Genomic DNA, 22,546 nt, shown 5'->3' with positions numbered 1-22,546 from the left:
TTTAGTGCTTTGTAAGTAATTAGCAAGATTTTAAAATCTATACGATGTTTAACAGGAAGCCAATGCAGTGTTGACAGAACTGGGCTAATATGGTCATACTTCCTAGTTCTAGTAAGAACTCTAGCTGCTGCATTTTGTACGAGCTGTAGTATATTTATCAGGCGAGCAGAACAACCACCCAGTAGAGCGTTACAGTAATCTAGCCTTGAGGTCATGAACGCATGAACTAACTGTTCTGCATTTTTCATTGAGAGCATATGTCGTAGTTTAGATATATTTTTAAGATGGAAGGATGCGGTTTTACAGATGCTAGTAACATGGCCTTCAAATAAAAGATTGGTATCAAAGAGCACACCCAGGTTCCTAAGAGACGACGAAGACTTAACAGAGCAGCCATCAAGTGTTAGACAGTATTCTAGGTTATTACGTGAAGAAGTTTTTGGTCCAAAAATTAGAATCTCTGTTTTTTCTGAATTTAGTAGTAGGAAATTACTGGTCATCCAATTTTTTATATCAGCTATGCATTCTGTTAATTTTGTGAATTGGTAAGTTTCGTCAAGGCGCGAAGAAATATAGAGCTGAGTATCATCAGCGTAACAGTGAACGCCATGCTTCCTAATGATATCTCCCAAGGGTAGCATGTACAGAGTGAACAGCAACGGTCCTAGTACTGAGCCTTGCGGTACTCCATATTGAACTTGTGATCGATATGACATCTCTTCGTTTACTACTACAGACTGATAACGGTCAGATAAGTATGATTTGAACCATGACAATGCAATTCCACTAATGCCAACATAATTTTCGAGTCTATTTAAAAGAATATTGTGATCAATAGTGTCAAATGCAGCACTAAGATCCAGTAACACTAATAGAGAGATACAACCACGATCTGATGATAAGAGCAAATCATTAGTAACTCCAATGAGAGCAGTCTCAGTACTATGGTACGGTCTAAATCCTGACTGGAAATCCTCACAGATACTATTTCTTTCTAAAAAGGAACATAGTTGTGATGATACTACCTTTTCTAGTATTTTTGACAGAAAAGTGAGATTTGAGATCGGCCTGTAATTGACTAATTCTCTAGGATCAAGTTGTGTTTTTTTAATAAGAGGTTTAATAATAGCCAGCTTAAAAGTTTTCGGTACGTATCCTAGTGATAAAGATGAATTGACGATATTAAGAAGAGGATCTATAACCTCTGGAAGCATTTCTTTCAATAGCTTAGTCGGTATAGGGTCTAACATACATGTTGTCGATTTTGATGATTTAACAAGTTTAGACAATTCTTCCTCTCCTAAAGCAGTAAATGAACTGAATTTTTCCTCAGAGACACTACAATGCACTATCTGACGCAATACTGTAATAGACGGTTGCATGGTTATAATTTTTTCTCTAATATTATCAATCTTGCAAGTAAAGAAGTTCATAAAGTCATTACTGCTGTGCTCTTTGGAAACATCAGAAGTTGAAGCTTTATTTCTTGTTAATTTAGCCACTGTATCAAATAAATACCTAGGGTTGTGTTTATTTTCTTATAAAAGTTTTGAAAAATAAGCAGATCTAGCAGATTTTAAGGCCTTTCTGTACTCAATCATTCTCTCTCTCCACGAAATGCGAAATGCTTCCAGCTGCGCTCCATTTTTCTGGCTGCTAACTTTAGATGGAGGAGTATGTGATCTGAAGTAACTGCAAGACAGAAAAAAATATTGAATTACAAAAAGGTATTGGCAAGTGTTGTGGTTACTGTGGTAAAACCATGGTAAGTGTTGTGTTACTGTGCTTTAACTACAAATACCACAGTAAAACTACAGTAACTGTGATAATACCATGGTAAGTGTTGTGGTTACTGTGTTTTAACTACAAATACCACAGGAAAACGTCTTGGTTACGTATGTAACCCTTGTTCCCTGAAGGAGGGAACGGAGACATACGTCAGTAGTGACCGACAAATTGGGATATCGTTAGAGAGCCCTATCAGCTTCGAGTGAAACTAAACAAGCCAATGGAATTGGCGTGCGATATTTGCATAATACACACCGCCCCTGCCAGGTGGGTATAAATAGAGAAGCGGATGCAATCGCGCTCTGTTTTTCGCTGAGGAGACTACCTTGAGTCTGCACTACAGCGAAGGCACAGGAACTGTGGTGACGGGACTTACGTCTCCGTTCCCTCCTTCAGGGTTCCCTTTCAGTTGGTCACATTCGACGTACGTCAGTAGTGACCGACGAATTGGGATCCCAATTAAAACACCACAGTTACTGACCCCTTCCAGCGCCCAGCGTAAGCTCCAGCCACCCGGCGCACCTGGGGGGCGGAGAAGGGGGCCAGCTTACACTGAGAGAGTCTACTACTGTTCCGCAAGACCCACTACAGTAAGACTTAGACAACACTTGGGAAGCGAACCCATAGGGGATGCTGCGGAGGCCACAACCTACCCTGCAGGGGAGGAATTACATGGAAATACACATATGGACTGGCCGTGGGTAGTACGCATATGGAGTCCCTAGGATGGCTCCAGCCTGGGGGAGACTCATCTGACAGGTGACAGCAGAGCTGACTCTGCTAAGGGAAAGACACGGGCTCACCGTAAGGAGTTTAACCGTGGACAATACACATATGGGACCACTCACGTGGAGGGGTCACAACATATGACACCCAGCTGAACATCAACGTCGGAGACGGACGTTTGGCCTGGCATCAGACACTCCGCAATGTCCGAGCCGCAAGCGGAAGCGGAGGAACTCGACAGGGTTCACCAAGTGGGGAACTCTACTGGAGCAAACGGATGCATGTATCCGGCCCAGGGGGTGGGAGTGGCATAGCAAGCCGACACTAGAACGGGTTCTTCGTGTTACCGGCTACTGGAAGCGAGTACACGGGAAATGGATACCGGTTCCACACGAAGGCTATAGAATCTAGCTAACTTGTTGGGTATCGCCCAGCCCGCAGCTCTACAGATATCTGTCAGTGAGGCACCGTGTGCCAGCGCCCAGGAAGAGGCAACTCCTCTAGTGGAGTGAGCTCTTAACCCGAGCGGGCAAGGCATGCCTTGGGACTGATAAGCCAAGGCGATGGCGTCCACTATCCAGTAGGCCATCCTCTGCTTGGAGACAGCCTTTCCCTTCCACTGGCCTCCATAACAGACAAAGATCTGATCTGAGGTCCTAAAGCTTTGTGTTCTATCCACGTACAGGCGCAGAGCACGGACGGGACAGAGCAAAGCCAGGGCTGGGTCTGCCTCCTCCGAAGGCAGCGCTTGCAGGTTCACTACCTGATCTCTGAAGGTAGTGAACCTTGAGGCCATATCCAGGCCTCAAGATAACGTGAGAGTCACCGGGCCCGAACTCCAGGCACAATTCGTCGACCGAAAATGCATGCAGGTCCCCTACCCTCTTGACCGAGGCCAATGCAACCAGGAGGACGGTCTTAAGGGACAGTACTTTTAACTCCACTGACTGCAAAGGCTCGAAGGGATGACCCCGGAGAGATGTAAGTACCAGGGAGAAATCCCAAGAGGGTATAGAGGAAGGGCGAGGCGGATTCAGTCTCCTCGCCCCCCTAGGGAACCTGACGATCAGGTCATGCTTCACCAAGGACTTACCATCGACTGCATTGTGATGTGCGGCAATGGCGGCAATATACACCTTGAGGGTGGAGGGAGACAGCCTTCGCTCCAAACCCTCTTGCAGGAAGGAAAGCATAGACCTGACTGAACATGATCTCTTGGTGAGAGGAACACCATTCGACGAACAGGTTCCACTTCAACGCATAGAGGTTCCACGTAGAAGGAGCTCTAGTGGAAGTGATAGTGTCTACAACCGACTGGGGGAGATCACTTAGAATCTCAGACATGGAGTTTCCAGAGGTCGGGACGCGGGTGCCAGAGTCAGAAGGTCCTTCCTCAGAGGAATGGGCCAAGGAGGTGCTGTCGTGGGGAGCGCCAGTTCTGAAAACCAGGTCAGAGTGGGCCAATACGGAGCCACAAGCAAGACCTGCTCCTTGTCCTCCCTGACTTTGCACAGGAGCTGTGCCTAAGCCGAGAAGGCTCAGTGGGGGAAACGCATATTTAGGTTGGCCCCGGGGCCAGCTGTGTGCCAGAGCATCCGTGCCGAGAGTGCCCTCGGTCAGGGAATAAAACAACTGGCAATGGGCTGTGTCCGGAGAGGCAAACAGATCTATCTGTGCGGCCCCGAAATGCTGCCAGATCAGCTGGACCACCTGGGGATGGAGCCTCCATTCGCCCGGAAGCACGCCTGGGAGGCGAATGGCACGAAGCGACCTCAGATGCTTCTGACTCCATAGGAAAAGATGGCGGGCAAGTTGCGACATGCGACGGGAGCGTAGACCCCCCTGATGGTTGATGTATGCAACGGTTGATGTATGTGCTGTCCGAGCGGACCAGTACGTGCTTGTCTGACAACAGCTCCTTGAAGCGGCCCAGTGCAAGATGTACTGCTAGCAACTCGAGGCAATTGATATGCCAATGCAGTTGGGGCCCCGTCCACAGACCCGACACTGCATGCCCGTTGTACGTGGCTCCCCACCCGGTAGTAGAGGCATCTGTGGAGACCACAGCATGCCTGAACACTTGTTCGAGGGGAACTCCTGCCTGCAGAAATGAAGGGACCGACCACTGAGTGAGGGTACGACGGCAGTTCGGTGTCACGGGGACACGGAACGTACCGCATTGCCACGCCCATCTCAGGACCCTGCCGTGAAGCCAGTGCTGAAGCGGCCTCATATGAAGCAATCCGAGCGGCATGACTGCAGCTGAGGATGCCATATGCCCCAGGAGCCTCTGAAAAAGTTTCAGTGGGGCCGCTGTCCTGCGCTTGAGCGAACTCAGGCAGTTCAACACTGACTCGGTGAGGTGCGCTGTCCGGGCGACCGAGTCCAGTTCCATACCGAGATAAGAGATCCTCTGCCCAGGGGCAAGTTTGCTCTTGTCCCAGTTGACCCGAAGACCCAACCAGCTGAGGTGAGCTAACATCATGTCCCTGCGTTTGCACAACTGCTCTCGCGAGCTGGCCAGAATGAGCCGGTCGTCGAGGTAGTTGAGAATGCAAACGCCCTGTTCCTTGAGCAGAACAATGGTCCCCTCCGCAACCTTGGTAAAGACGCGGGGCGACAGGGCCAGCCCGAAGGGTAGGACTTTGTACTGATATGCCCGACCCTCGAATGCATACCGTAGGAAGGGTCTGTGTCAAGGCAGAATCGAGACATCAGGTCGATCGCTGTGAACCAATCCTGGGGACGGATGCATTCGAAAATGCGTTTCTGCGTAAGCATCTTGAACGGCAGCCTGTGAAGGGGCCGATTCAGGACAGTCAGATCTAGGATTGGCCATAACCCACCACCTTTCTTGGGTACAATGAAGTACGGGCTGTAAAACCCCGACTTCATATCGGCTGGAGGGACCGGCTCGATTACATCCTTCGCCAGGAGGACAGCAATCTCTGCCCGGAGAACAGGTGCATTGTCCAGGGACAAGCGAGTGTAGTGGACACCCCTGGACACCGGGGGACGCCGGGCGAACTGAATCACATAGCCGAGTCTGATGGTACGAATGAGCCAGCGGGACGGGCTGGGAAGCGCTAACCACGCTCCCAGACTCCGAGCCAGTGGGACCAAAGGCACCACAGACGTACCCGACGTGGGGCAGCGAGGCAGAGTACTGGGACCTGACTCGGACGGCATAGCGGCCCGAAGTGGGGTCGGACTCTGCGAGGTGGCAGTGTGTATGGGAGACGGCGCAAGGGAGGCGGCCTCGACATACACACTGGGACCTGCTGGCGAGGTGAGAGGGGGCTGGAAGCAGCTCTTTTTGTGAAAAGGTGGGTATCGCTGGACTCCGGAGAGCCAGCGGCGGGACAATACGACACACAAATTCCCCCCGGCCCTCCTCCAGTGGAGGGAGAGATGTGGGCATCAACTCCCGAAGAGCTGACATCCTCCCTTCCAGGTCGCCCGTCTCAGGACCGCTTCCTCATTTTCTTGCCACCTGGCTTGGCTGGGGTCTGAGCGGGCTGGGCGCCATGTCCGCGACCGGCTCCCTGCTGTCTGGCGGGTGGAGGCTGCTGCTTTGCAGACTTAGCAGGGGCAGAGGACGATGCAGCGATGAGCAGACTGAGGTTGTGCAGCCGGCGGTGGGGTGGAGGCAGCAGCGGACCGCCGGGGCAGGATATGTTTTATGGCCTCAGTCTGCTTCTGTGCGGCCGAGAACTGCTGGGTTAAGCTCTCGACTGCGTCGACCTGAGACACGGGGGAGTCCAGGAACCGATACTTATTGGTCTCCCTCATGTCTGCCGAGGTCAGCCACAGCCGACTACAAGCGTAGCCATTGCTTGACCAACAGAGCGAGCCGTCACCTTAGTCACCCGGAGGGTGAGGTCGGTGGCGGCGCGCAGCTCCCCCAGCAGCTGTTGGTCAAGACCACCCTGGGGCATGTCCATGAGCGCTTTGGCCTGATAGACCTGTAGCAGGGCCATGGCATGCAAGGCAGAGGTGGCCTATCCGCAGGCTTTGTACGTTTTCTTCGTCAAGCTTGACGAGAATTTACAGGCCCGGGATGGGAGACGTGGTTCGCCGCGCAAGCCAGCGGCCAATGGACACAGTTGCATCGCAACGGCTCGCTTGACTGGGGAAATCCCAGTGTACTCCTTAGCCTCCCCATCAGAGTGGAGAAGTGGAGGGGACCCCCGCTCCCTGAGAACCAAGGAACGAGAGTCTAGACCTCAACACTGAGATAGTCATGTTCCCGCAGTGAGAACATGAGCTATCCACAAAAGCTGCCTCAGCATGCTGAACGCCCAGGCATGTAACACAGCGATTATGACCATCAGCGGGGACCAGGGAACGACCGCATCCAGTAATGCACAGACGAAATGACATCTTGAAAAAGATGCAGTGTTCGTCTGTGAAGCTCTTTTAGAAGGGAGAAATTCAACTCTTGTTCTTTTGTGCTGAAGCACACAGGGAACAGCCGCGATGTGCAGGTACACACTGATCGCCTGGCAGTCACACGCACAGAGGAACCGGCCCAAATCGCAAACCAACGGGGCAGAAAACAATGCTGTGAAAACAGCAGCTGAGAGCTGTATAAATTCTCCAACAAATTCTTCATAAGCTCGTGAAAGCTCGCTCTGTGAAGGCTCGTAGCTTCGCTGTAGGGTGCCTTAACACCAGCATGACGAAACAAAGGCTCTTCAAAGGCTTGAGAAGTCACTCTCATTCAAATAGCAGGAACACAACAGGTTGGCTTCGAAGCGAAAGACAGACTGCGATTGCATCCACTTCCCTATTTACACCCACCTGGCGGGGGCGGTGCGTATTATGCAAATATTGCACGCCAATTCCATTGGCTTGTTTAGTTTCACTTGAAGCTGATAGGGCTCTCTTTCCCAATCCCAATTCATCGGTCACTACTGACGTACGTCGAACTTGACCGACTGAAAGGGAACTACAGTAACTGTGATAATACCATGGTAAGTGTTGTGTTACTGTGCTTTACAAATAGTACACAGTGAAACCACAGTTTCTGCGGCAAAAGCATGGTCAATGTTGTTACTGTGTTTTAACTACAAATACCACAGTGTTAAAAGCATGGTGTTGTGTTACTCTTATTTAACTACAAATACCAGAGCAAAACTACAGTTACTATGGTAAAAATATGGAAAGTGCTGTGGTCACTGGGCTTTAGGATCGAGCTACAGTTACTGTGGTAAAATCACATTCGTTCAGTGGTATTGTTACTTACGCATGAATTGCAGACAATCAGAACGATAACTTTAAAAAATAAAATAAAACACACCTGGACTACGACGCTTAAGATCACTCCTTCCTCTCATTGCAGTCAAAGGTCATTTGATGACGACATACGCTTAAACGACCTATGGGGTCGTTTTTCTTCGGAGGACAGTCTCATTAAAAATGATGGTCATGGATAGAGAGTCGGACTTGTAACCCAAAGGTCATGGGTTCGAGTCTCAGGTCCGGCAGGGATTGTTGGTGAGGGGAGTGAATATCCAGCGCTCTCTCCACCCTCAATACCAAGACTGAGGTGAGACCCTTGAGCAAGGCACCGTACCCCCAACTGCTCCCCGGGCGTCGCAGCAATGGCTGTGTTCACGGTGTGTGTGTGTTCACTGCTGTGTGTGTACACTTGGATGGGTTAAATGCAGAGCACAAATTCCTAGTATGGGTCACCATACTTGGCCACATGTCACTTCACTTTCACTTTCACTTTCATATCATTAAAAGAGAATCGGCGGCGGGTCCTCGGGTAGTTTTAGCTGGCGTCGTCACCATAGTAACGTCGATAAGGCTCATGGTTACTGTAGTATTCACTGTTAGATTTGACACACCAAACCAAAGCGTGTAGCCACCTACATAATATAAAGCAATAAAACAAGGATAAAATCTACTGTTTAAATGTTGAGTAATGTAGCGCTTAAAGTTTAAAAATTAATAACAATATATATATATATATATATATATATATATATATATATATAAAAAATACAGCGTCTGTGCTCCCGAGTGGCAGAAAGGAAAACGTGGTGTATTCACGAAAGATACGTCCTACAGAAATACATTAGATTAAAAGTCATGTTGAGTGACATGAAAAAAAGGGGAAATTCGTGTCCACGAACACGAATCAATAGATTAAATTTCGTGACTATGTCACGAACTGCCGTGCGTTGGCACAACGGAATGTTAGATCTTGTATGCGATGCAAGGCAACAAACACGTTATCTTTTAAAAGCACAACGAAACAAATTTGTTTTTGCAATGCAATGAAACAGAGCATGTTTGAGGTGTTATCATGTCAATGCACAAAGGATAATTTAGCTTTTGTACGCATTTCAATGCAACAGCACACATGTTTTGTCTTCAACGACCAACGGAATAAGTTAGTTATTGTATACAATGCAATGAAACGAGTGTGAAGAATAACAATTGTGTTATTCTTCACTTTGTGTGTAATGCAACAGCACATTTTTATGTTATCTCGTCAATGCACAGCGGAATGTTAGATCTTGAATGTAATGCAATGCAGCAACAAAAATGTTATCACTTCAATGCACAAATAAGTAATTTCTTGTATGCACTACAATGCAAAAGCACATTTGTTATGGTTTGTCTCGTATGTTATATTCTGAATGCACAAAGGAATGCATTAGTTCTTGCAATTGCAATGCAACTCACATATGTTATGTGTTATCACTTAAGTGCACATGAACAAGTTAGCTCTTGTATGCAATGCTATGAAACAGATAATTTAGTTCACAACAGATAGTTTAGTTCTTGTAAGCATTGCAATGCAACAGCACATATTTTCTGTTTTTCTTCAATACCCAACCGAATAAGGTAGTTCATGTAAACAATGCAATCAAACAAGTACATATCTTATGTTATTTTTCACTGCACAATAGATTAAGTCACATTGTACTTAATCACAATAGATTAAGTCACACAATAGATTAAGTCACAATGTACTTAATCACAATAGATTAAGTCACACAATAGATTAAGTCACATTGCATCAAACATGCTACTCTTAAGTGGAATAAGTTAGATCTTGAATGCAGTGCAATGCAACATCGCATATGTTATCTCTTGAATGCACAACTGAATGAGTTAGTTCTTGTATGCATTGCAATGCAACAGCACATGTCTTTCTTCACTGGAATGGATTTTCACATCATGTGTGTAATGCTACAGCACATTTTTATGTTTTCTGTTCACTGCACAAAGGAATAAGTTAGCTCCTGTAAGCAATGCAATGCAATGCAATAGCACATTTGATATGGGTTTTCCTATATGTTATCTCTTGAATGCACAACAGAATTAGTTAGTTCTTGAATGCTGTGCGAGGCAACAGCACATGTTATGTGTTATTTATTCAGTGCACAAAGGAATAAATTAGTTCATGTATGCAATACAGTGCAATAGAGTTTATCTCATATGTTATCTCCTGAATGCACAACGGAATGAGTTAGTTCTTGTATGCAATGCAGTGCAATAAAGTTTATCTCACATTATCATGCAATGCACGTTTGTCATGGTTTAGCTCATATGTTATCCCCGAATGCACAAATGGAATGTTAGATCTTGTATGCAATGCAATGCAATAGCACATTTATTATAGTTTATCTCATATGTTATCTCCTGAATGCACAACGTTATTTCTTGTATGCATCGCAATGCAACAGCACATATTGTTTTGTGTTATCACTTCAGTGCACAAAGGAATAAGTATGCAATGGAATGCACATTTGTCATGGTTTAGCTCATATGTTATCCCTGAATGCACAATACAATGCAATGCAACAAACATGTTATGTCTTCAGTGCTGAAAAATGCTATCTCTTTACAGTTTTTTTCTGATGGCTTAAGCATATTTTTTGTAACTATTGGCTATTTTTGCAAAACTCTACAAACGAATAAGAAAATGCTTTACCAAATCAGCAAAACATTGTAGTTCTCTTGCAAAAGCTAATAAACCTTCGTAAAAATGGTATTTTCGTATCAAACAGTTAACACAAGCCATCACATTAATAAGCACACAATGTGCCAACTACACACTGATGGTATGAATAAAAAACACATCTGGCTTTTGCTTTCTCTGTGCACAAGGTAGGCTATGTCAGTTTGAGGTCATACTTTTGTCATAGTTCTGTAAACATAAAGGGATCCAAACTTCAAGTACTGGTGTTATTTTACACACATCAAAACAAACACAAGTGTATTTTTCCAAGTCAAAACACAAAATAGTAATTTCACTGAGAAAAAAAAAAAAAAATCAGTCTACATCGTGTTGTCTCTCTGTGTCCGGCCACAAAATTTCGTCTACATCACATGCAATGTCCTCTTGGCACCGGGGAAAATATCTTCTGGAATGCTGTATCCAGGCCTGACATGATGCCTTGTCAATATCCCCACATGCCTCCTCCATTGCCTGTAAAAGGGCTTTGCGTTGATGGGGATAACGGTCATAGACCTTCCAGCGCCAGGCAGAGAAGAACTCTTCAATTGGATTCAAGAATGGAGAGTATGGGGGGAGGTTGAGTACAGTGAAGAGTGGGTGATCTGTAAACCTGTTGCGGCCCAAAGCAGCCCTATGGAAACTAACATTGTCCCATATGATGACGTATCTGGTCTGCTCTGGTCTCTGAACATTAGTGAGCATGTCATGTAAGGTGTCCAGGAATGTAATAATGTATGCAGTGTTATATGGGCCTAGGGTTGCATGATGGTGAACAACACCATTTTGACTTATAGCTGCACACATAGTTATGTTACCACCATGTTGTCCTGGGACATTGATTATGGCACGGTGTCCAATAATGTTCCTGCCACGTCTCCTTGTTTTAGTGAGGTTAAAACCTGCTTTATCCACAAAAAGCTGCTCATGACCCATGGCATCTGCCTCTAGCTCCATCACTCTCTGGACAAGACAAAACAAATGCAGCACAGCAGGCCCATGCACAGTACTACAGTATGCACTTCCAGATTCAGTACCATTGATACTATAGCTTACCTGCACATAGTCATATCGCAGTTGTTTTACACGTTCACTGTTTCTTTCAAAAGGGACTCTGTAGATTTGTTTCATTCGGATTCTGTTGTGGGCAAGTACACAAGATAATACAGAAATGCTCACATTGTGTATGTTTTGGAAGGTGGTGTTATCCTCAATTATGCGCTGCTGAATTTCTCGTAGCCTTATGGAATTATTTGCAATCACCATATTGACAATATGGGTCTCTTGTTCTGCAGTGAACATTCTTCCTCTGCCCCCAGCATCTAGACGTCTAGCAATTCTGTAAAGTAACAATTTCAGTATTTTTACATGTATGGTATTGTTGTGTTTCTCATTAGAGTATGGCAGTGCTACAAAACTTAGTGCAAAGTGACTGTACTAACTGATTCTCATTTTGAAATGTCCTTATGATGCTTGCTACAGTGTAGCGGCTCAAGTTAGGCTGAACCCGTTGGCCAGCTTCCCTCAGGGTCATTCCATGGTTGATTACATGGTCCACTATTGTAGCTCTGATGTCATCAGTAATTCTATTTCTTACTCTTCTTACCCTTCCTCTTCCCCCTCCTCGTCCTCCTCTTGCTCCTCCTTGTCCTCTTCTTCTAACTTCACCTCCTTGTCCTTGTCGTCCTCTCCCTCTCGCTTCTTCACCTCCGCGTCCTATTCCTCCTCCTCTTCCTCCTACTTCTTCACCTCCACGTCCTCTTCCTCGGCCTCCTCTAATTCTCACTCTTCTCACTCTTCCTGCTCCCTCCATTGTACTCCACACGGACAGCTTACCTGTGGCTTATTTATAGTGCTTAGGCTGATTGCAAAGTGAACTAATTATCTAAAACAGTTTTCACATGTGACAGTGTGCCAGACAGTTGGCAAAATAGTGTAAATAATAGCCATACATGTGTATAGTTTTGCTAGGAGTGTGTTGATCATTTGGAAATTGAGTGTAAAGCAGTGAGTTGTGTAGCAAAGAGTGCTGTGCAGTGGATTGTACCTACAGTTTTGCAAAGTGTGTGTTACAAAATTGCAAACTGAGTGCAAAGCAGTGTTTGTGCTTTTAGTTTTGCAAACTCAGTGAGTGGTTTTGCTTTAAGTATTAATAGTTTTAGAAATTGTGCTATAAGAATCACGGTTAGGGTTTAAGCATTCAGAAAAAACTGTAATGAAGAAAAAAATAAGTCAGTTCGTGTATGCAATGCAATAGCACATTTGTTATAGTTCATATATCTCCTGATTGCAAAACGGAATGAGTTTTTTCTTTCAATGAAATGGACTATATGTTTAGTTATACAAAATATTATTAATATATTATTACAGTTTTTTTTCAACTGCTTACACACATTTTCAAAACTTTGCCTCTTTTTTTTTCAAAACTTTACACACAAATCCAAGAATTGCACACACAAAATGCAAAATGCCTCACATCTCTTGCAAAATGAAGCACTGCATTCAAAATATCACAAACACATCTCAAAAGCAAACATTTGTCTTACGTTACAAACACCTTTGCTATTTATTGCTATTTTACCTTTATTCTATTTTTGGATATATCATATACACACAGTTATTCAAAAACTAAGGCTCTGCTTTCATGAGCTCCTATGTACATTTATGTAGTAAAGTAAGTAATTGGCAAAGATGTTGAAAATTTCACGGTAAACACGAAAGCAAGATTGAAACCAAACTACGTATTTTTTTTACTGGCTGTGTTTGAAAAAGGAAATCAAGATACTTCCTGTTAGATTATTGTGTGTTACATAGAGAATCGTGTGTTGTGTTTTGCAAAAAGTGTTTTATGAAAATTGAAAACTGAGTTGAAGGCCGAGAATTAGTGTATGGTTTTGCAGATTTGGTGTGTGGTTCTGGTGTTTGAATGTCAGGTTTCAGAAATTGTGTGACAAGTAAGAATTTTGTGTGTAAGCAGTTGAAAAAAAAACTGTAATAATGTTTTTCTTTTAATATTTAGGGGATTTCATGGTACTAAATATTCACCATTTATTTCTATATAAAATAAAAATATATTTAAAAAAAAAAAAAATGTATGCAGTCAAAATAGATCAAATCATTTTAAAATGAATGGAGGCAGATTGGTGCCATCTGGTGGAAAGAAATGCATGTGCAATAACATGGTGTTATCACTAGATAATTGTATAATCCTATATGTAAATATATACAGGGTTTATACAAGTCATCCCCAGTTGCAGAGAAAGGCCTTTTACAGTTTTTTTTAAAACATGCTTACACACTAAAAGTGGTACTCAAGGCCCACTCTATTCTCCAGACTAGGGGCCTCATGTATAAAACTTTAGGTAGATTTCATCCAAAAGTTTTCAGATTGAAAAAAACATGCCTACGCCAGAACCTGCACAAAATCGATCAGCGGAAGATTGTGCGTACATGCATCTCCACCTCGTTTCCTCCCCGAAATAACCACATGTGGAGCTTACACGCTTAATTTTACTATGCATATCCTTGTGTGCAATGCCATTTGTACAGTCACACAAATGCTAAAATCATTTGTATCACTGGCTTGTTTTAGAATAAATATAGGCTATCAAAATATCCGTAAAAGCAAAATTGTATAAAACACTTTTCAGATTTCTGATAGTTACTCTTTTACTCTGGCCAAATAGTATTTTTTAATTGTTTTAAACAAATCAAAATTATGCAGTTTTGCCTATGAGGTAAACATATGTTTTAGGAGGTTTATAAATAGTAGATTTTTTATGGAAACAGAAAGGCCTTGTTTTTTTTTGTTGTTTTTTTTGCAGTGTAAATACAACTGTCCGGTTCCTTTCGTTCAATCTTTCAATACAATTGTATTCTTCATAGCTCCTCACTGCAGTACACACGATCCAGGGGGGCGAGGTTTGATGCAGATCCAGGGGGTGGAGACGGGTAGGTTTAGGGATCAGTATTTGGTGTAGGCCAGGTGGTTCCCAAACCCATTTAACATACTTCTGCGTACCCCCTCTCTTCCTGCAGTCACACCTTTTCCATAAGGGACAATATTTGCCCCCTTAAATTGATTTCCCAGTGCATTTTACCTTTATAATTATGTTTTAAATGTTATGTTTTTAATAAAAAAAGTTAAATAGAGAAACATGCAATGATGTTACAGTTTTTTTCAACTGCTTACACACATTTTCAAAACTTTGTCTCTTTTTTTCAAAACTTTACACACAAATCCAAGAATTGCACAAACAAAATGCAAAATGAAACTCTGCATTCAAAATATCACAAACACATCTTAAAAGCAAACATTTGTCTTACTTTGCAAACACATTTGCCATAATATTCTATTTTTGGATATATCATATATACACAATTATTCAAAACCTAAAGCTCTTCTTTCATAAGCTGCTATGTACATTTCTGTATAAGATTGAAAGTAATTTGCAGAGAGATGTTGAAAAAATCATGGTAAGCGTGAAAGAAAGATTGAAACCAAACTATTTTTTTTTTTTTTTTACTGTAAGCATTTGTGGTTATGAATACAGTATTGCACAGTACAAAAGAAAATAAATACATCAACCATGTGTAGTTGGAAAAAAAAAATATATATTGATAAAGATGTACAAATTTTTCTTATTTCGTTTAAATATCAATTTTTTTCATTTAGTACTGCCCTTCAGAAGCAACAGAAGATACTTACATGTTTCCCAGAAGACAAATTAAGTACAATTTACCTTGATCTTCAAATTCAAAAAGTTTTCACCCCCGGCTCTTAATGCATTGTGTTTCCTTCTGGAGCATCAGTGAATGTTTGAACCTTTTTTAATAGTTTAATAGTCCCTCAGTTGTCCTCAGTGTGAAAAGATGGATCTCAAAATCATACAGTCACTGCTGGAAAGGGTTCAAATATGAAAAAAAATCCTTGAAAACTGAAGAATCTGCAGGACCTGGTGGATTTTTCTGAAGAACAGAGCTCAGTTTAACTGCTCAGAACAAACAAGGGACTCATGAACAACCATCACAAAACAAAAAAACAGTGAGAAGATTTGTGCACTCATCTAAAGCGCGCACGCGAAAGCGCGTGTACCGCGCGCAAATATTGAGGTCTCTTTCAAGTCTTGTGCTTGAATGGACAAATTCACACAAAATTACATCAACATGCCCGTCTTGGCGAATATCCTAGCAAGCATAGTCGGTTATGTCTTAGGTGAACTTATACAGTCGAGAAAGAATGCATGTATTCAGTATCAGTGTACTGATCCGTGTGTTATGTCTTAAAGAGACAGCAGCCCTTGCATTCCTGCTGTCTGAATGTGTTTTTAATGTTAATCAAACAACAAAAGACTCATGACTGAATAGTAACTTAATAATTAATAATGTTTGATCTTTATTTTATTTATACAGTCAAGATTACATGCAATGTTGTTTTACATTTTATTAGCTACTTTATTCAATTTCTGTACCTGAAAACTGGATACATGAAAAACCTGAAAAGCTTTATTTATTTGTATCTTTGCTTTACTGTATTTATTTGTGCTGTTTGATTATTAGGGCCCAAGCCACTAAGGCGCAGGGGTCTATTGTTCTTCTAAGGATTATTGCTATTAGGGCCCAAGCTGAAGGCAAAACCATATAAATGGGCAGGGAGAAGGGCCTCCATAGCGCCACCTTTTGACAAAAATGGGGTGGTACCTTCTTATTTTTACCCGATTTGCTTCAAACTTCATTTGAATAATGTCAAAACATGGCAGATGTAGACCTTTGAAAAGAATCGTGATATCTCAAACACAGTTGCCTTGGCAACCCATCAAACTTTAACATTCGTTTTGGATGCTTTTGAGACTCTTAGCATGCTTCAAATTGTATGAAACTCGACACATGTCAGGATTATTATCCAGTAGACATGGGCAAAGCCTTAGAAATGGGTGGGGAGGAGGGGCTCTATAGCACCACCTTAAAGTGCAGTAAATGTGGAGTGAATTTGACATAGTCCTTTGCTGTTTAACCGTTTTAAATGCCTATTGCCCGCTGTGCACAGTTGCCCTGAAGCAACCGGGGTGGTGATGCCACCGGGCTTGGGCTCGTCATCGGTGCTTGCAGCTATATATATATTTTTTTTTAAATTTCCGTCTTCCGGGGCTTTTTGGGAGACTTAACATGCTCAAAAACTCTTGAAAATTGGCACACACATTGGAATCTGCAGCCATTAGGACGCCACAGAGGCTGGTACCCGGGCATGGCAGGGGGCTCAACAGCGCCCCCTTGAACAAAGTCCGAAAACTTGGTCCATGTATCAAACACGCTTGCACGTATTTGTATGAAACTCGGCACACAAATAGACCTCATCAGGCCTAACAACTTTCGTTCTCTAAGTTATACGCCACCCCAACAGGAAGTCGACTATTACGGGTTGTTTGAAAAACGCATGCTCTGGAATTTGATATACTCCTCCTAGGCGATCAATCCGATCACCGCCAAACTCGGTCAGCATGAAGTCAAGACATTGATGATGAAAAATTGCCAGCAGATTTTTGATATCTCGAACAGTTTGGCCATGGCGAGGCAACGAATTTATGGCGAGAAAAGGGAATCAGGAAGTGTGTTATATTGATTAATTTTTATGAAACTTCACCAGTGTGTTGGTGTAGGAGTCTGATCACATGGATGCAAAACATGCCACAAACTGGCAGCAGGAAGTGTGTCACTTTCAAAATGCTTTGAGATGCTTTCTCTCCCAGTTGACTGTCTCAGGCCCAATAAATAAGGAAGCCTTGAGTGACCGTGCACCTGTTCTCCGACTGACTTCTTGCAAAGCAACACCCAAACAAGACCAAAATGGAAGAAGACGATTAAATAAGTTAATATCTTATAACTTTTGTTTCCTTGTATAATTAATTGTTATGTGTAGAGCTGCACGATTATTCATAAAAAGATCGCAATCTCGTTTCAAACACCCACACAATCGCTTACCTAAAAGATACCGATTTACCTGTCTTAAACGTTTGACAAAAATCATACCGGAAGATTCAAATCTATGTTGGTGCTGTCGCTGAGCCAGAGAGAGCAGTTATCATGAAACAGCTTCAAAAACAGTCTTTTCAACCACACAGTAGCCTATCATTATTTTCATTCTGCGTTACAAATATTCAAATTATCACAGAAGTACAGGGATAAAAGTTTACAGTTTGCATATAAACACTGATGTCTATGACCAAAACAGGGCAAACACCTTCTGAAAGTTAACTTGATGCTTGAAATAATGATTGTATCATTACATTGTTTCGCAACCAGGTGGCGACAAGTCGACAAGTGATTGTTAAAAAATGGTATTTGTCATTGAATCATTCATATGAGATTGGTTCATAAATGCTGTTTCATCTAGTAATGAAAAAGGTAAGTATTTATGAGTAATTTATTGAATCATTGAATCATCAAACATATTTTTTAAAAATAATTCATTCAAATCAATTAAACAATTTTAAATAGACTTCAGCAATTATGTCAGAACCACTAGTAAATTACATGTTATTTTGTTTAGTTGGTGTTCAGAATTGTGGGAGAATCAAATTTTATTGTGGGGGTGGGTAGGAGCGTTAAATAAAAAAAAATTAAGATGATTATGGCTGTCTTTTTTTTTTTTTTGTCAATTCAGTTGTTTCATTTCTATAGGTTTTGTAACATTTTAAAAGCTCTTTATTCCACTGAGAGTAAAAGCTATTCAGTGTATTCAGAAGGTTGCTTCAGAGGCATTAGGTATTGTAAGTATTACATACTACAATGCAACAATAATAAAACAATGCTTTGACATAAAAAAAAGGAAATTTACTTTTGATACTTAAGTACAGCAAGTAAAAATCTGTCTATACAGCTTTCACTTGTAATGGAGTAATATTTGACCAGTAGTATCTGTACTTTCACTCAAGTAATAGAGTTGTGTACTTTGTCAAGTCACCTTTATTTATATAGCACTTTTTACAATGCAGATTGTGTCAAAGCAGCTTTACAGTGATAACAGGAAAATAAGTTTGGCTACACAGAAGCTCTGGAAAAAACAGTGATGTCATTGTCCAGCTCAGTCCAATTTGCATACAATGGTGGCAGACCGATAAAAAATATCAAGTGTTGAATATCAAGTGTCCCCAGTTAAGCAACCCAAACTCCATCAGGTGACAAAAATGGAGAAAAAAAAAAAACCTTGGGAGAAACCAGGCTCAGTTGGGTGACCAGTCCTCCTCTGGCCAACAATGAACAGTGCATGAGTCAAAAGTCATAAGTCAAATTGGGATCGGAACAGTCAAAATATTTAATCCAGTTCCATCTGGTTGAAGATCGGATTCATCACGTCGGTATGGAAAGGGTTTTGTTGAGGATCTGTGCCACTGGCTGTCATGTCGATGAGGCCTTCACAGGGGAGAGTCTAGTTGACACAATCTAGCTGACACTTCAGAGATACGTTGTGGTCGTGTCTAGGCGCAGGTCCTCCATCTGATCTGGATACGGCCCGGATCCGACTGACAACGGTAAACCTTGGGATAAACAGAGAGACTAATATTAGTAGATGGCATAGATGCCATTCTTCTTTTGATGTAATGAGTACAGAGTGTGTCTGCTTCCCAAACAATGCTAGGTGCCAAATAAGAAAAGGATCTACCATCTGCGGTTAATTTTGATATTCTAGGTATTATCAACTGGCCAACAGTAAAATAAGTTTGGCTGCAAACTTTTAGTTACACCATTTAGTGCTTTGTAAGCAATTTAGCAAGATTTTAAAAGCTATACGGTGTTTAATAGGGAGCCAATGCTGTGTTGACAGAACTGGGCTAATATGGTCATACTTCCTGGTTCTAGTAAGAACTCTAGCTGTAGTTTGTTTATTAAGCGAGCAGGGCAACCACCCAGTAGAGCATTACAATAATCTAGCCTTGAGGTCATGAACGCATGAACTAACTACAAACGCATTTGTAATTGAGAGCATATGATATTTTTTTAAGATGGAAGAATGTAGTTTTACAGATGCTAGAAATGTGGCTTTCAAATCAAAGATTGTAATCAAAGAGCACACCCAGGTTCCTAACTGATGACGAAGACTTAACAGAACAGCCATCAAGTGTTAAGAGAGAATTTGAGCCAATAATTTGTAGCGAATCAGTACAGGTATTTAATTAATTTATGGGTGAAATATATGAATATAATAAATCATAAAGCTTTATGATTAATTATAATACATATACCGACCCGAGAGGGAATTATACATATATTGTGAATTAATTACAACGAATTATAATCAATCACATATATGATTAGTTCTGGTTTGATAATAATTTAGAGAAACTATTAGTTTGTCCAGCAAACCGTTAGCTCCTCATAGCCGATTATAAAAGGAAGGTTTTTCTCTGGCCACGAGAAAGACTTCCTATTCTAGCATCAATGCGTAAAGCAAGGATACTGGATCGAAACGTTAAAGTGACCTGGGTTTGTTGCATGAGCAAAAAAAACAATCGAGCATGAATATAATGTATTTAATATATGAAACTACGGATACAGAGACTATACTACTAAACATACACAAACAATACACATATATAGAAAGCGAAAGTAAAGTCAAGAAAACAGAGGTGATCAAAGGAATGGCAACTTACTAACAGTTAAAACCTTTGAGAGCCAGCAAGGAAACTCAGCTTACACATCGAGCTTAAAACGCTTTGGAAAGAATGGTTCTATACTTGCATAGGTTCAGGTGCTGTGGTCGTTTCGTGTTTCTGCGGGAGTTTCGGTGCGTGCGGCTGAAGCGATTGGTCCTTTTCCGAGAAGGTGTTCTTCGGCGGGATTTTCAAACAAGGGTTTAACTTAAGAGTAAGATAACCGGAAAATAAAGAAAAAGAGTCCGTCTCCTAGGCGATGAAGAGAGAAGACTTAGGGCGACGGATGAAGAGGGTTTGACAAAGAAACTTGTTGCCAAAAGATGGTCGTCCCGAAGAGAGGGGGCGCGTGATGGAAGCGCGGTCGCCGAGACGTCCGGGAGAGACGTGTGTGAAATGGCGAGAGACAATCGAGAGACAATGAGAGATGCGTGTCATTGTGTTTTAAGGACAACAGGCCAGAACGCCTCCTGGGATACATCAGCCAATGATGAGGGTGCGATTTTGGCGGGCAAACTCTTTCTTTGTCTCCATTTATGACCTAATTTGCATGGTTTACGAAGTGTCCGATCGGAGTACATTTTCTTCAAAGTACCATTAAAAATAGAAGAATGCATTTTACAGTCATGTGACATACATTTTCAATTAGAGCATAACGAAAGCTTTACAATGAGACCAAACTTGTCAGATGGCAAAGACATAAAAGGTGAGATACAGTTTATACTTGAGTTTTATCGTTTAGAAGAAAACTAATACAACTACAGTCGTAGCTAAGCTTATATACTAGGGATAAATACGTGCACCTTTAAATACAGCGACGGGTACATATTGGCACAGTCATATTTGGAGGATAAATGTACATTCACAATCTCCATGCGTGTTTGTGAGTGTCTGTATGTGTGTGTGTATTGGGGTTGTGGCCAGTGTCTGTGACCGTATGTCCTTTAGTCCCACCAGGGTGACTCTTTGAAGTCTCTGGGGCTGGTGAGAATGTGTTCTGTTTTTCTTTACTGGGGTAACAAAGGTGCCAATGGGGCAATTGGTCCCGGACTTGCCGGAGCCGATTCGTGATTTACATGCACAGTTCAGGAGGCTAAAAGCATTCTGAAGATTCTAACTTGACGGGCAGATCCAATTTTGAACAGACACTACAAATTGGAATCTCTGTTTTTTCTGAATTTAGTAGTAGGAAATTACTAGTCATCCATTTTTTTATATAAGCTATGCATTCTGTTGATTTTGCAAATGGGTAAGTTTTGTCAGGGTGCGAAGAAATATAGAGCTGAGTATCAGTGTAACAGAAAAAACTAATGCCATGCTTCCTAATGATTTCTCCCAAGGGTAGCATGCACAGAGTGAAAAGCAACGGTCCTAGTTCTGAGCCTTGCAGTACTCCACACTGAACTTGTGATCGGTATGACATCTCTTCATTTACTGTCAGATAGGTATGATTTGAACCATGCCTGTGCAATTTCACTAATGCCAACATAATTTTGAGTCTATTAAAAATAATGTTGTGGTTGATAGTGTCAAATGCTAATGATCTTAGATCAAATGCTAATGGATCTTAGATTAGCATTTACTAATCTAAGATCCAGTAACACTAATAGAGAGATACAACCATGATCTGATGATAAGAGCAAATCATTTGTAACTCTAATGAGAGTAGTCTCAGTTCTATGGTATGGTCTAAATCCTGACTGGAAATTCTTGCAGATACCATTTTTTTCTAAAAAGGAATGTAGTTGTGATGATACTGCCTTTTCTAGTATTTTTGACATAAAAAACCTCAACCTGTAACCTGTTGACTAATTTTCTAGGATCAAGTAGTATTTTATTAGTAAATGTTGAAATTAACATTAACAAAGATTCATTATTAGAATTAGAGTATTATTACAGTTCATTATTAGTTCATGTTAACTAATGTAGTTACCTAATGTTAACTAATGAATCTTATTGTAAAGTGTTACCGATGAATTAATGTTATTAAGAAGAGGATCTATGACATCTGGAAGCATCTTTTTCAATAGCTTAGTCAGTATAAGGTCTAACATACATGTTGATTTTGATGATTTAACAAGTTTAGACAATTCTTCCTCTCCTATAGCAACGAATGAATGGAATTTTTCCTCAGGGACACTACAATGCACTGTCTGATGTGATACTGTAGTAGACAGTTGCATGGTTATAATTTTCTCTCTAATATTATCATTCTTGCAAGTAAAGAAGTTCATAAAGTCAAAGCTATGCTGTTTGGAAATGTCAGAAGTTGAAGCTTTATTTCTCGTTAATTTAGCAACTGTATCAAATAAATACCTAGGGTTGTGTATGTTTTCTTCTAAGAGAGTTGAAAAATAAGCAGATCTAGCAGTTTTTAAGGCCTTTCTGTACGCAAAAATGAGAGTCA

General features: G+C 41.8%; 1 protein-coding gene across 3 annotated transcripts in view; it reads right to left on the bottom strand.

The window, feature by feature from the left end:
* The window catches only part of agpat5 (1-acylglycerol-3-phosphate O-acyltransferase 5 (lysophosphatidic acid acyltransferase, epsilon)), a 198,647-nt gene that overhangs the window by 34,557 nt on the left and 141,544 nt on the right, over positions 1 to 22,546 (bottom strand). The window contains exon 10 of one of the 3 annotated variants that reach the window (XM_051916836.1): positions 18,413 to 19,026. The exons of the other annotated variants lie outside the window; for them this stretch is intronic. Within the exon in view, the coding sequence (XP_051772796.1) occupies positions 18,944 to 19,026 (83 nt within the window). The 3' untranslated portion in view covers positions 18,413 to 18,943. Of the gene's footprint in view, positions 1 to 18,412; positions 19,027 to 22,546 lie in introns of those variants that run through there. 3 annotated transcript variants of the gene reach the window in all.

Source organism: Ctenopharyngodon idella, chromosome 13, assembly GCF_019924925.1.
Source record: "Ctenopharyngodon idella isolate HZGC_01 chromosome 13, HZGC01, whole genome shotgun sequence".
Lineage (NCBI taxonomy): Eukaryota > Metazoa > Chordata > Actinopteri > Cypriniformes > Xenocyprididae > Ctenopharyngodon > Ctenopharyngodon idella.
Note: the sequence above shows the minus strand (reverse complement) of the source record. Positions and strands in the feature narration are given on the sequence as shown.